Source organism: Somniosus microcephalus, chromosome 23 (genome assembly GCF_052327205.1).
Source record: "Somniosus microcephalus isolate GS21.2 chromosome 23, FLI_Smic_1.0, whole genome shotgun sequence".
Classification (NCBI taxonomy): Eukaryota; Metazoa; Chordata; class Chondrichthyes; order Squaliformes; family Somniosidae; genus Somniosus; species Somniosus microcephalus.
Window position 1 is genome coordinate 57658878 of NC_141009.1, and position 13226 is coordinate 57672103.

General features: G+C 46.6%; 1 protein-coding gene across 1 annotated transcript; it reads left to right on the top strand.

Annotated features, from left to right (window-relative positions):
* The first annotated feature begins 4536 nt into the window (after nucleotides 1-4536).
* Nucleotides 4537-5091, top strand: LOC147101878 (E3 ubiquitin-protein ligase RNF183-like). Its single transcript, XM_085965148.1, has one exon. It carries the CDS (start codon nucleotides 4537-4539, stop codon nucleotides 5089-5091), a length of 555 nt encoding a protein of 184 aa, XP_085821274.1.
* Nucleotides 5092-13226: the final 8135 nt, after the last annotated feature.

Sequence of the window (13226 nt, forward strand, 5' to 3'; positions counted from 1 at the left end):
TTCTAACCAATACCCTGCCCAAACCAATAGGTTGCCTCCAATTCCATGCGCTCTCATTTGTGGAACCTTATCAAATCGTCCATATAAATAACATCCATAGACACTCCCTTATCTACCACGTTTGTTACCTCCTCAAAAAAATCAACCAGGTTTGTTAAACATGACTTATCCTTAACAAATCCATGCTGGCTCTCTCTGATCAGCTCATATTTGTCCAAATGCTCAGTCACTCTGCCCCTAACAACAGATTCTAGTAACTTTCCCAAAACTGACCTTAGACTAATAGGCTTATAATTTCCTAGTTTGTCTCTCCTGCCCATCTTAAATAATGGAGTGACGTTTCCAAGCTGAAGGACACCTTCATTTCTGAATCGAGAGTGTTTTGGAAGATCATGACTAATGCATCAACAATTTCCTCACCTACTTCTTTTAACACCCTGGGATGGAAACCATCAGGTCCTGGAGATTTGTCTATCTCTAATCGCATGAGTTTCCCCATTACCTTTTTTTTACTTGTACTGAATCTAGTTCGTTCCTCCCCGTGATTTATTAAAATTTTTCCTGGCATCTCTGGTATTTATGCTCATCCTCGGATACAAAGTAGCTGGTTAGTAAGTCTGCCATTTCTTGATCTCCAACGACAGTATCACCTGCGCCAGTCATTAAGGGGCCCGCATTACTCTTAACCACCCTCTTAATATATTTGTAAAAATCTTTCGTATTGTCTTTGATATCCCGCACAAGCTTTCTTTCGTATTCCCTATTTGCAGCTCTTCCCACTTTCTTTGTATCCCTTCATTGTTCTTTATATCTCTCCCAGTCCGCAGGATCTCTGCTGTTCTTTGCTTTGGTTTCTTTTAGTTATGTACTATCTCTTACTGCCCTTGTTGACCAAGGTTGTTGAATTACACAAGTAAAGCTCCTGCCCATTATGGAATGTGTAGATCTTGTACACCGTCCACTGTTTATCCATAGTTTGATCCGTTAATACTTCTACCCAGTCTATTGTGGTCAATTCCTGCCTCATCCCTCCAAAGTCAGCCTTACCTAAATTTAAAGCCTTACTTCGTGACTCATCCTTCTCCCTCCCAAACCTAATATCAAATCCATTATGGTCACTGTTAGCTAGGTCTTCCCTTACCGTTAGATTATTGACTAATTCAGGCTCATTACTCATCACTCAATCTAATTGAAAAAAGTTTTTTTTTAATTTTCACTCATTTATAATTTAAAAATACTTCTAAAAATGGTAAGTTTATTTTAAACCCTGTAAAAAACTTTAATTATTTTTTTCAAAAAATTAAATTTTTGTTTAAAATATTTAATTTATTGTAATTTGAACTCATTTTTAAAAAGTGATTTTTTAAAAATGTATTTAATGTTTTATTGTGTTTTGGGGGTGATCTCCATTCATATATTTGACAGGTCTATCTGTCAAGTGTATGAAGGGAGATTCCCAGCACGATGGCATAGTGGTTAGCACTGTTGCCTCACAGCACCAGAGACCCGGGTTTGAATCCAGCCTCGGGCGACTGTCTGTGTGGAGTTTGCACATTCTCTGCGTGGGTTTTCTCCGGGTGCTCTGGTTTCCTCCCACAGTCCAAAGATGTGTGGGTTAGGTTGATTGGCTATGATAAATTGACCCTTAGTGTTAGGGGGATTAAATACGTAGGGTTACAGGGATAGGGTGGGATATGTGTTGGTGTAGGGGTTACGGGGATCGGGTGGGATATGTGTCGGTGCAGGCTCGATGGGCTGAAATGGCCTCTATCTGCACTGTGGGGTTTCTGTGATATTGGCTCCCCATGGCCCACGTGATCCCAAGGACGCTTGCAAACCACCTGCGCCTCTGGGATACGTGGGCCCTGCACATTTCGACTGTGGAGAGGCCCAGGAGCGGAAGTGTCCGGACCTCTGGAGCCCTCAGGTAAGTGCGTAGATTTTTTCCAGATTGGAGGCCTCCACACGCAGGAAGCCTCCGATCGGAAATTACAGCCCATTGTTCCAGAAAACTGTCTTGAAGACTCTCAAGAAAATCGCTGCTTTTGGGACTCGAGCTGTTCTGCTTCTCCCAGTCTATGTGAAAATTAAAGTCTCCCATTATAACTACGCTGTTTTTGCAACAAGCATCTCTGATCTCCACGTTTATGTCTCCGGCTACTTTATCACTGCTATCTGGAGGTCTATAAATAACACCCACCAAAGTCTCACATCTTTTTCTATTCCTCAATTCTACCCATAGCGTTTCTACTGCCTGCCCACTCTGACTGATATTCCCTCTTTCTCATGCTGTAATGGTGTCTGGTGTCAATATTGCTACCCCACGCCCCTCCTTTTCCAATGCCTCTGTCTTTTCTCAAGACCTTATAACCTGGAATATTTATCTCCCAGCCATGACTAGCTTGTAGCCAGTTCTCCGTGATGGACACCCTTTAAAATGAATTTGGGCTTGTTTTATTTCTTATGTTACATGCATAGAGACCTGGGGTTGAGAAAGGAGCTATATAAATGCAAGTTCTTTCTTTAAGTGAAGTTTGGACATGCATGCATTGGATATTTGTGATGGAGTTTTGAATCCCTCCCATACTGCAGGTAGGTGTCTTGAGTTCGGAGGTGTTAATTAACAACATCAACAACTTGTATTTATATAGCGCCTTTAATGTAGTAAAACGTCCCAAGGCGCTGCACAGGAGTATTTTAAGACAAAAAATTTGACACCGATCCACATAAGGAAAAATTAGGGCAGGTGACCAAAAGCTTGGTCAAAGAGGTAGGTTTTAAGGAGCGTCTTAAAGGAGGAAAGAGAGGTAGCGAGGCGGACAGGTTTAGGCAGGGAATTCCAGAGCTTCGGGCCCAGGCAACAGAAGGCATGGCCGCCAAAGGTTGAGCGATTATAACCAGGGATCCTCAAGAGGGCAGAATTAGAGGAGCACAGATATCTCGGGGAGTTGTGGGGATGAAGGAGATTACAGAGATAGGAAGGGGCAAGGCTATGGAGGGATTTGAAAACTAGGATGAGAATTTTGAAATCGAGGCGCTGCTGAACCGGGAGCCAATGTAGGTCAGCGAGCACAGGGGTGATGGGCGAACGGGGCTTGGTGCGAGTTAGGACATGGGCAACCAAGTTTTGGATGACCTCAAGTTTATGTAGGGTGGAATGTGGGAGGCCAGCCAGGAGTGCATTGGAATAGTCAAATCTAGAGGTAACAAAGGCATGGATGTGGGTTTCAGCAGCGGATGAGCTGAGGCAAGGGTGGAGACGGGCAATGTTACGGAGGTGGAAGTAGGTGGTCTTTGTTATGCTGCGGATATGTGGTCGGAAGCTCATTTCAGGGTCAAATATGACACCAAGGTTGCGAACAGTGTGGTTCAGCCTCAGACAGATGTTAGGGAAAGGGATGGAGTCAGTGGCTAGGGAACGGAGTTTGTGGTGCGGACCAAAGACAATGGCTTCGGTTTTCCCAATATTTAATTGGAGAACATTTTTGCTCATCCAGAACTGTATGTCGGAGAAGCAGTCTGACAACTTAGACACCGTGGAGGGGTCGAGAGAGGTGGTGGTGAGGTAGAGCTGGGAGTCGTCGGCGTACATGTGGAAACAGACACTGTGTTTTCGGATGATGTCGCCAAGGGGTAGCATGCAGTTGAGAAATAGGAGGGGGCCAAGGATAGATCCTTGGGGGACCCCAGAGGTAACGATGCGGGAGCGGGAAGCCAGTTGGCTACGATTAGATAGATAAGAATGGAACCAGGCGAGTGCAGTCCCACCCAGCTGGACGACGGTGGAGAGGCGTTGGAGAAGGATGGAGTGTTCAACCGTGTCAAAGGCTGCAGACAAGTCAAGAAGGAGGAGATGGGATAGTTTACCTTTGTCACAGTCACAAAGTATATCATTCTTCGCCCCAGGCTCTCCCACCCCTTTGCCTCTCCCATTCCGTTCCAACCCCTTCTCCTCTCAGTCCAGGCTGCCTGGATTATTTCAATGTAGAGCCGCAGTCCTGCCTCTGCCCCTTCTCACCGGGCTCCGATCTAGCAGCTGCCAGGGGCGAGTCAAGTCCTGGCCCTTGCACCAAAAGGCCAGTTGCTAAGGAAGGAGCTCGACGCTGCAGGTTGGGTCTGAGCGGCTGGTGAATGAAGGCGGTAACCAGGCGGACAAAGAGTCCAAGGCACCTTAGAAACGGCCAGCAAACACACATACACACATTCGCAGAGAGGACAGAGAGAGAGAGAGAGAGGGGTTCTGGAGAAAGGGCGAGAGACTCTCACACCTGGGGATATCTGTCAAGCACAAAGCGGGCGGCCAAACAGACCTCCCATAGGAAGCAGATTATTACAGAGAGAGACACGCCAGTCTCTGAAAATAAGGGCAACACTCGCACAGACAATAAAAGAGACATTGGGACTTTCAGCTCAGAACTCCGTGGCGTGGACAGCCTGGATTTCACTTAATGTCCTTCCAACTTCTTTGGAGCTTGCAACTCTCCCCGGCTGAGGGCTACAGAATGGAGCTGGTGGGTCCTGGTGAATCCTGAGCACATGGCTGTTGAGAGAGAGGAGGCTGAGCTGCAGAGGACTATTTCCGAATGTCCGGTCTGTTACCTGGTCTATGACAATGCCTCCAAGACACCATTGCTGCTGTCCTGTGGTCACACCTTCTGCATGGAGTGTCTGGCGCGAATCTGCATCTTCATGAAGCAGAGCGAGACTTTCCCCTGCCCGCTCTGCCGGACTGCCGTCTCCATCCCACCAGGAGGAGTCCCCAAGCTCAACCCCGACCTGGAGATGATGTCCACCTTCCCCCCAGGGCTGCAAACCGCGCAGCAGGTTTGGTTGGAGGGGTCTCGGCTCTGCTGGCTGAAGATGGATGAATACGACAATACTGCGATCGTGGTGACATTGCAACTCTTGCCCCATCCCAACCCTGAACTCTCCAACCCTTCACATCTGGTGGGTGTCCACCACACGCCCCGGATCTCCAGGTATTGGATTTTCTCCAGTAACTGCTGCTGTCTCAGTCTCCTGATGATGGGCGGATTTGTTATGATGGTTGGCATCATAGTCTTCCCCATCTACCTCATCAAAGGTCTATGAAGCACTTTATTCAGAATCGCTTCTCGAGACAGAATGATGGGACCCCCCCCCCCCCAAAAAAAACCTAAAGGTTATTGGACAATCAGTAATAGTTATCAATGTGCCAGGTGAAAATTCACTTGGTGGGTTATAAATATACTTCACACAGTTTACCATGCAAAGGTTCAGTTTGGGGCCCCTACATTTTACAAGATAATGGGCCATAATTTTGCTGTGGCAGGACATCTAACGCCGTCTGCCGTTGGTTAGACTTGCCCTTGCACGTTTAGGTTTTTTAATTTTTTGGGTGGCAAGTTGCTGAAAGTGCGAGCTGATAACGGCACAGCGAGGGAAACCGGGCATCTGGGACCCGAGTGAACAGGGCAAGCAACTGTGAATCTCTCAGACTGAAGGATTGAGAAATTAACAGCGCAAGGACTGAGAAGGAAGTGTAAATTAGAGCAGGTGAATTCAATGTCAAATCAGGTATAGAAAGAGAGGGAAAGCAAGATTGATTAAGAGAAAGAGAAAAAGAGACAGGAAGGAAAAGTTCAAAAAATTATTTAAAATGTTACAATTTTAAAATCTCCAACAACAATTAAAACCAGAAGGAATGAGACTCCACACTTGTAATAGTTAATTTTCAGTGCTAGAGAGGTTGTTTGGCAGTAATTAACACTTATCACGTTAAAAGGGTACTTAGACTGGAATGGACAGGACTTAACTTTTGTGGCAAGGTTAGTTTGCATCTACCGTGCAAATACAGCAACTTCAAGCCATTCAATGCATTTCAATGGTGAGGCAGACAGCGAGATGCCATTTTCGCAAAGCTAATGGAGGAGCGATGCAACTCGGACAGCAACTTTTGGATATTTGAGTTTAAACGCACATCTGCCCCTCACCTGAAGTTGCTGTACCATTTGCACATAAATTAGCCTCACCGCTATTTTGACAGCAAATTATGGCCCAATGATACTAAATATTCGTTGGGTCCTGATGCCGTTCCTGAATTCACACTCTTTATCTGTGCTGGGGGAAATGTTTTTCAACATTAAATGTAAAAACATTTATACATTATGTAAATATCAGCTGTCTGTAGCTTTGATATGATTGTATTAAAAATGATTGATTAGAAAATCCTGTGGCGTGGAGGATATCTGAACTAGAGAGATGTAAGTGCCTTCCTAATACTTGGAAACAACATGCATCATAAATATCAACATGGCAGCCAAGAATTATAGATATTTATAAATTCATTTTAAGCTAGTGTCGGCTTAACCAATATGGTCATGTTATAGCAGTGGGCTGAGAATTGTGAAGATTATTTTCATATCGTGTGACGTAATAAAAATGTCATTTGAAAAAAATGGCATTTGAAACTCGTGGTCTATATAGAAACGAGCAGTTGTGTGAAACGGGCTCATGAGTCCAAGGGAAATAAAATAGGCTGTGGTGTAAAACCAGCTGCTGCTTCACTACAGTTTTGCGCTACTGGCGGAGACCAATTTCACCCTCATAGACTTAGAGTGAGATGATTTCCTCTTGCCCCTTCTTGGGAAGAACATTATAGGAAGAGGAAGGGAAGATTTACAATGCCCCCCCAATAGAAGAGGGTAAAACATTTTGAGCGTTATGTAGCGGATTGACGAGCGTAGCCTCACTAGGGAGGATTAAGAAAGGAAGTGTGGCCAGGATAATAATTAATGACAAAATGTGCTTGCTGGTAGCATTGTGTCTCCAAGCTCACTCTCGCCAATTCTTTCCAGAGGTTTTTTTGGTCATATTGCATAAGCTGCTTTAGAATGGCAGGTCCTTTGCCTGTCCTGGTCCTCTCTCTGGGGAATCCTTGTTATGGAAGCAGAACACATTTGAGAACATGGCAGCAGCTACCTGTGCATCCCAAACAGTACCTCCTGCTCCAATCAGCTTCTCCCTGGTGCCAGAACTCTGCAAATAAGCTAGCATGGTGTTTCAGCCTGCAGTAATCTTTGTGAGCTGAACCATGAACTGCTACATGGTCACTGAATCTCTCTGCAAGCGTGCCTACCATCACCTGTTGTGAGGAGGGGCAAATGGTCTCTGCACTCCATCTCCTAAGGGTGCAGGGCAGGAACATTGACACTGGGGCTACACCTTCTAGGGAGGAAGAGTAAGTGCATATATAAAGGTGAGTACATTTGCTTTGGCACTTCTCCTGATACCAGAAAACATTTGCTTCCAGGTATGATGGACCTGGGAGATTGCATTGACTGTCTCTGGTGTCTCTCTGCTTTAACCAATGGAATACCCTCAGCTCCCAATATGGCCAATCTCCTTCACGGCAACTCCTGCAACACGACCCCCAAGAGATTGGGGCTAAGTGCTGGAGTCTTCCGCCCCGCCGTCATTTTGGCGAGGAATTCTCAACCTCCATTCAGCGATGGCACTCATGGACTCCCCTTTAACGGCCAGCAGCAGCCCTTTAGGAGCTGCTGGCTTACCCAATTTTCCAACTGGCCTGCAGGTCTTCCTCGCTGCGTATGTTTTCCACGTGCAAGAAGTCTATACATAAGAAAGAGAGGAACTTATCAGGCAAAATTCCCAAGGCCAGCCCCCTCCCTCCCCAACGTGGGTCTGCCCACACCGCACATGAGCACAGCCCCAATTTTAATGATTTTCAAAAAGAAGGAAAATGATGTGTAAATAAACAGTAGAGGTGGTAGGAGCAGGTAAGCATGTGTTCATGAGAAATGTCTTATAATCTACCAATCCTGAATATCTTCAGTGCAACAAATATCATAACCTTGAAATTACTGCTGGTAATATTGTTGGATAAACATTGACTGTATTTGTATTATGTTCCTTTATCCATTATATATGTGGAGACACTAACCCATTTAAAATAAATAGGTTGAAGCCTGGGTTAAAATAATGGACAGAGGAATGACATTCTAAGTTGCTAACTCTAGGTGGGTTTTGGGCAGGTGGGTGGCGAGGTGAGTTGGAAATGAGGCTTGGGCTAGCTTAACTCCCGGGTCTCCTAGTAACATGTGTCCGGTTCACTTCCCACCAGAGTGGGCAGGAACTCGCCAGAAAGGAGTGGAAAATTGTGCGGCCTGGGGGCTGCTCGCCACCACAAGGTATTTAGCGGGGTCTACCCTCTCTTGACTTTTTTTTTATTGAAAATTGTCAGCATATCGACATACAAGTTTCTCCACTCCCCTCACTCACTCTCCGAACATACAAAATTGACAGGCAGGAAAAGATCAGCTGGTCCATCAAGCCTGCCCCACACCATGGTGGCTGGAGCATCATGGTCAGACACTTCCCACCCACACCGCCCTGCCCACCCCACAGCCATGTCATCTCCTGGGAGAGGCAAAATACCAGAAGAAAACCCAGGGCCAGTAAGGGAAAAAAATACGCTGGAAAATTCATCTCCGACCTCCTGAGGGAATCGAAACCAGTCCAGGAGATGATATGGACGAAGTATTACCTGTAAAGACACTTGCCTTCTAGATGATGCGATCTCTGACCCAATGAAGAACCGAGATCCCTCTTGAAGGCAGACAGAGAGTCAGCACCCACCACATCTCCCTTTGAACTTGCAGCACTTTGTTTTCTCAGGTCCAACCTTGACATTGTTATTAAACTGCTGACAAATGAGGTGCTGTTGTTGTATGGCGGAAGGACCTCTACCTTGCTGAGACTGAACGACAATTCTCTGACAGCCCTTCCTACCTCCCCTGGACCACAGTCCCACTACTGAACACCAAGCCATCATGACCTCAACTCCTCTGGAGATCTTTCTCCCATGGTCTCCAACCTCATAGTTCCCAGCCCCACACACTAATTCTACCTCTTCACCAAGATCCACAAACAGGACTGTCCTGGTAGACAGCCTCCTGTTTCAGCCTCCTCCTGACCCATCAAACTTATTTCTTCTTATCTCAACTGTTGTTTTACCCTTGTCCAGTCCCTACCCACCTATATCCACGACTATTATGATGCCCTCTACCACTTTAACAAATTCTAGTTTTCTGCCTCTAGCTGTTCACTATGAATGTATAGACCCTCTACAACCCCATCCCTCATCAGGATGGCCTGTGGACCTTGAACGGGAGCCCAACCAGTTATCATCCACTACCCTCTTCCCCTGGCTGAACTTGTTCTCATTTGGAACTTTTCCAACTCTACTCACTTCCTCCAGATAAAGGATGTTGCTATTGGAACCCATATGGGTCCTAGCTACATTTGTCTTTTGTAGGATATGTTGAACATTCTTTCCAGTCCTATTCAGGTTCCCTCCCTGATCTCTTTCCCATTACATTGCTGCTACTTCCTGCTCTCATCTGATCAAGAGAACTTCATTAATTTTGCTTCAACATTCTTCCCTCCCCTTACCTTTTAGGTTGTCCATATCTGACTCTTGCCTTCCCTACCTGGACTTCTCTATCTCTATATCTGGAGATAAGCTGTCCACTGATATTTATTACAAGCCAACTGACTCAAACAACTTACTGGATTATACTTCTTTCCACCCTATTTCCTGTAAGGACTCCATTTCCTTCTCCCAATTGCTCCAGCTCTGTCACATCTACTCTGATGATACCACCTTCCACACCAGAGTGTTCTCCGCTGAGGATTCCACTCTACAATGGTGAATAGGATCCTTGATCGTCTATCCCACTTCCAATGCTTCTGCCCTCTCCCCTTCTCCTCTCTCTCAGAACTGTGATAGGGTCCCCCTTATCCTCACCTTCCACCCCACAAGCTTCTGCATTCAGCAGATCACCTTCAGCCATTTCTTCCATCTTCAATGTGATCCCACCACCAAACATATCTTCCCCTCCCCATCCCTCTCAGAATTCTGAAGGGACTATTCCCTCCGTGAGGCTCTGGTTCACTCTTCCATCACCTCCACCACCTGCTCTCCTTCCTCTGGCACCTTCCCATACAAGTGCAGGAGAGGCAACTCCTGCTCATTCACCACCTCCCACACCACTGTCCAGACTCCTAAACATTCATTCCAGATGAGACAGCACTTTACATATTGTTCTTCTAATTTAGTATACTGTATTCGCTGCTCACGGCACAGTCTCCTCTACACTGGGGAGACCATACGCAGGTTAGGTGATCGCTTTGCCGAACACCTCCATTCTGTCTGCAAACTCGTCCCCAAACTCCCAGTTTCTTGCCACTTGAGTTCTCATAATCAATCATAATCATAATCAACTTTATTGTCATTGTTAGTGCACAAGTACTTTACAACGAAATGTAGGCTTGCGGCTCCCGAGAGTGTACATTTTGGTTAAGACATTTAACATTCAACATTCATTTGGCTTGTAATACATAAACATAAACATAATAAAGTGCATTGGCAGATGTGCAGGCTTTAGAGTTTATTTGTAGAGTTCAGTAGGATGACAGCCCTGGGAAAGAAACTGTTCCTAAATCTGGTCGTTCGGGTGCGAATGCATCTGTAGCGTCTCCCAGATGGCAGGGGGGCGAACAAACTTTGGCTGGGGTGGGTAGGGTCTTTGATGATGGTCAGTGACCTCCGTAAACAGCATTTCTGGTAGATATTCTCTATGTTCGGTAGCCGGGTGCCGGTAATGCGTTGGGCAGTTTTGACTACCCGCTGCAGGGCTTTCCACCCCACTCTCACGCTGACCTCTCTGTCTTTGGGTTCTACACTGCTCCAATGGAACTCAATGCAAGCTCGAGGAACAGCACCTCATCAAATTTAAGGCCTTCTGGCCTTAATGGTGTCTTTAACAACTTCTGATCTTAACTGTAGTTTCCATTTTCTCTCCAGCAGTAGATACTGGAAATGTGGGATTGGTGTGTAGCAGCATGTCGGGGGATGGGGAGGCAAGCAGGTTGATAATAGGGATGGGGACCGCATCAGAGCATTGCACTGGCAGGGCCGTCTGCACCCTTATTGTCAACCACTTTTTTTCCCCACCAGACCCGAGACACTGGAGCCTGCTCCACTTTGCCAGTTTTTCATGCTCCCCATTCCACTTTAGTTGGGGGCAATTTTAACCCTACTCGCTCAGCAGAAACCTGGCGGGTAGGCAGTTAAAATCGCCCTGGCTCTTGCCTGTCCGAAAGCCACCATGATCGCAACATCTGCAATTTTAACCTGCTCTCCTGAGCAGGAAGCAAGGACATGTGCCCGAACCCAACAGGGTCCTTCCTTCCATATGCATGTTGTGGCCCGATGACATCATTGAGACCCGACTGTAATTTTAACTCCGGCCTGAGCGAGGAATCCACCTGGAGTTAAAATCGGGACCTGATGTGTCTTGTATATATCTTTTATTTCCTGTATTCCTATCAGTATGCCTCCTTTTATCTGCTGCACATGTCACTTCTTCCCTGTAACAATTTCCTGATCCCCACCTTAGCAGTTTACAGCTCATTCTATGTCATCTCCTGTGTCTGCGGTCACTTGGTGTGTTTCTCCTCCTTTCTTTTATTCCGTTCCTTCTCAAATGTTGTTTATCTGCGATATTTTTCAGTTCTGGAGAAGGGTTGTATACCTGAAATGTCAACTGTCTCGTGCTGTCTCCACAGAAGCTGCCTGACCTGCTGAGAGTCTCTGTTTTTGTTTCAGATTTCCAGCACTGGCAGTTGAGGAGACAGAACAAAAAACAATGGACAAAATTGTATTTTGTCATATCGCTCCCCCACTCCGAACATTCAAAATTAACAGGCAGGAAAAGACCAACTGATCCATCAAGCATGCCCCACACCATGATGGGCAGAGCATCATGACTAAACACTGCCCTGCACCGCACCCCCACCCCCCGCTGCAACTCTGCCCCACAGCCAGGAAGAGGCACAAAACCAGAGAAAAAACCCAGGGCCCATTAGGTGGAAATAATACACAGGAAAATTCCTCTCCAACCCTCTCAGAAAATCAAAACCAGTCAAGGAGATCACAAGATGGATAGATCTCTCACACTCGAGGCTGACACTTTGCTCATGGGGCTCGTGTGGGGAGCACGGTGGCATGGTGGTTAGCACTGTTGCCTCACAGCGCCAGGAACCCGGGTTCGAATCCGGCCTCGGGCGACTGTCTGTGTGGAGTTTGCACATTCTCCCCGTGTTTGCGTGGGTTTTCTCCGGGTGCTCCGGTTTCCTCCCACAGTCCAAAGATGTGCGGGTTAGGTTGATTGGCTATGATAAAAAAATTGACCCTTAGTGTTAGGGGGATTAAATACGTGGGGTTATGGGGTTATGGGGATAGGGTGGGATATGTGTTGGTGTAGGGGTTACGGGGATCGGGTGGGATATGTGTCGGTGCAGGCTCAATGGGCCGAAATGGCCTCTATCTGCACTGTGGGGTTTCTGTGATTCTGTGACATCTGGCATGACAGAATAAACTGCCTGGGTTTCCGTGTTGTGCGGAAGCCTGCCCGAAAGATGCCCACTGCTGTGCCTCGCTACGATGGTGATCTCAGGTGCCTCACATGGCAAGGGGCGCGGGCACTGCCCAGCTGGTATTGCGTTGGCTGCATTTGCCTGTTGGACAAATGTCATACATTTGGGAGACGCTCAGGTGTGCCACAAGGAGAACCAAGAAAAGGAGAAGGGCAAGGGGATGCCTGCCTTCAGATAAAAATAAAGATAATTTGTCTCCGAGCATATTGTGCACATAATCCAGGTTGACACTCCAGTACCGTACTGAGGGAGTGCTGCACTGTCGGAGGTGCCGTCTTTCGGATGAGGCGATAAATCCGAGGTCGCGTCTGGCCTCTCAAGTGAAAAGATCCCATGGCACTGTTTCCAACATAAGCAGGGGGGTATACCCTGGTGCCCTCGCCAACATTTATCCCTCAACCAACACCTAAAAACAGATTATCTGGTCATTATCACATTGCTGTTTGTGGGACCTTGATGTGTGCAAATTGCTGCCGCATTTCCTTATGTTACAACAGTGACTATACTTGAAAAGTACTTCATTGGCTGTAAAGCGCTTTGGGACATCCTAAGGTCGTGAAAGGTGCTATAGAAATGCAAGTCCTTCTGTTCGTTAAAGGTCGCTCCCTCCTGCTCGGCCCACAATACACAGCACACTGGTGTGTGTCTAACTGCAGCAATGAGACGTTACCGTGAGAAACCTGTTGCTTGGTGAGAACACGTAAACACTACCTGGGGAAAAGGCC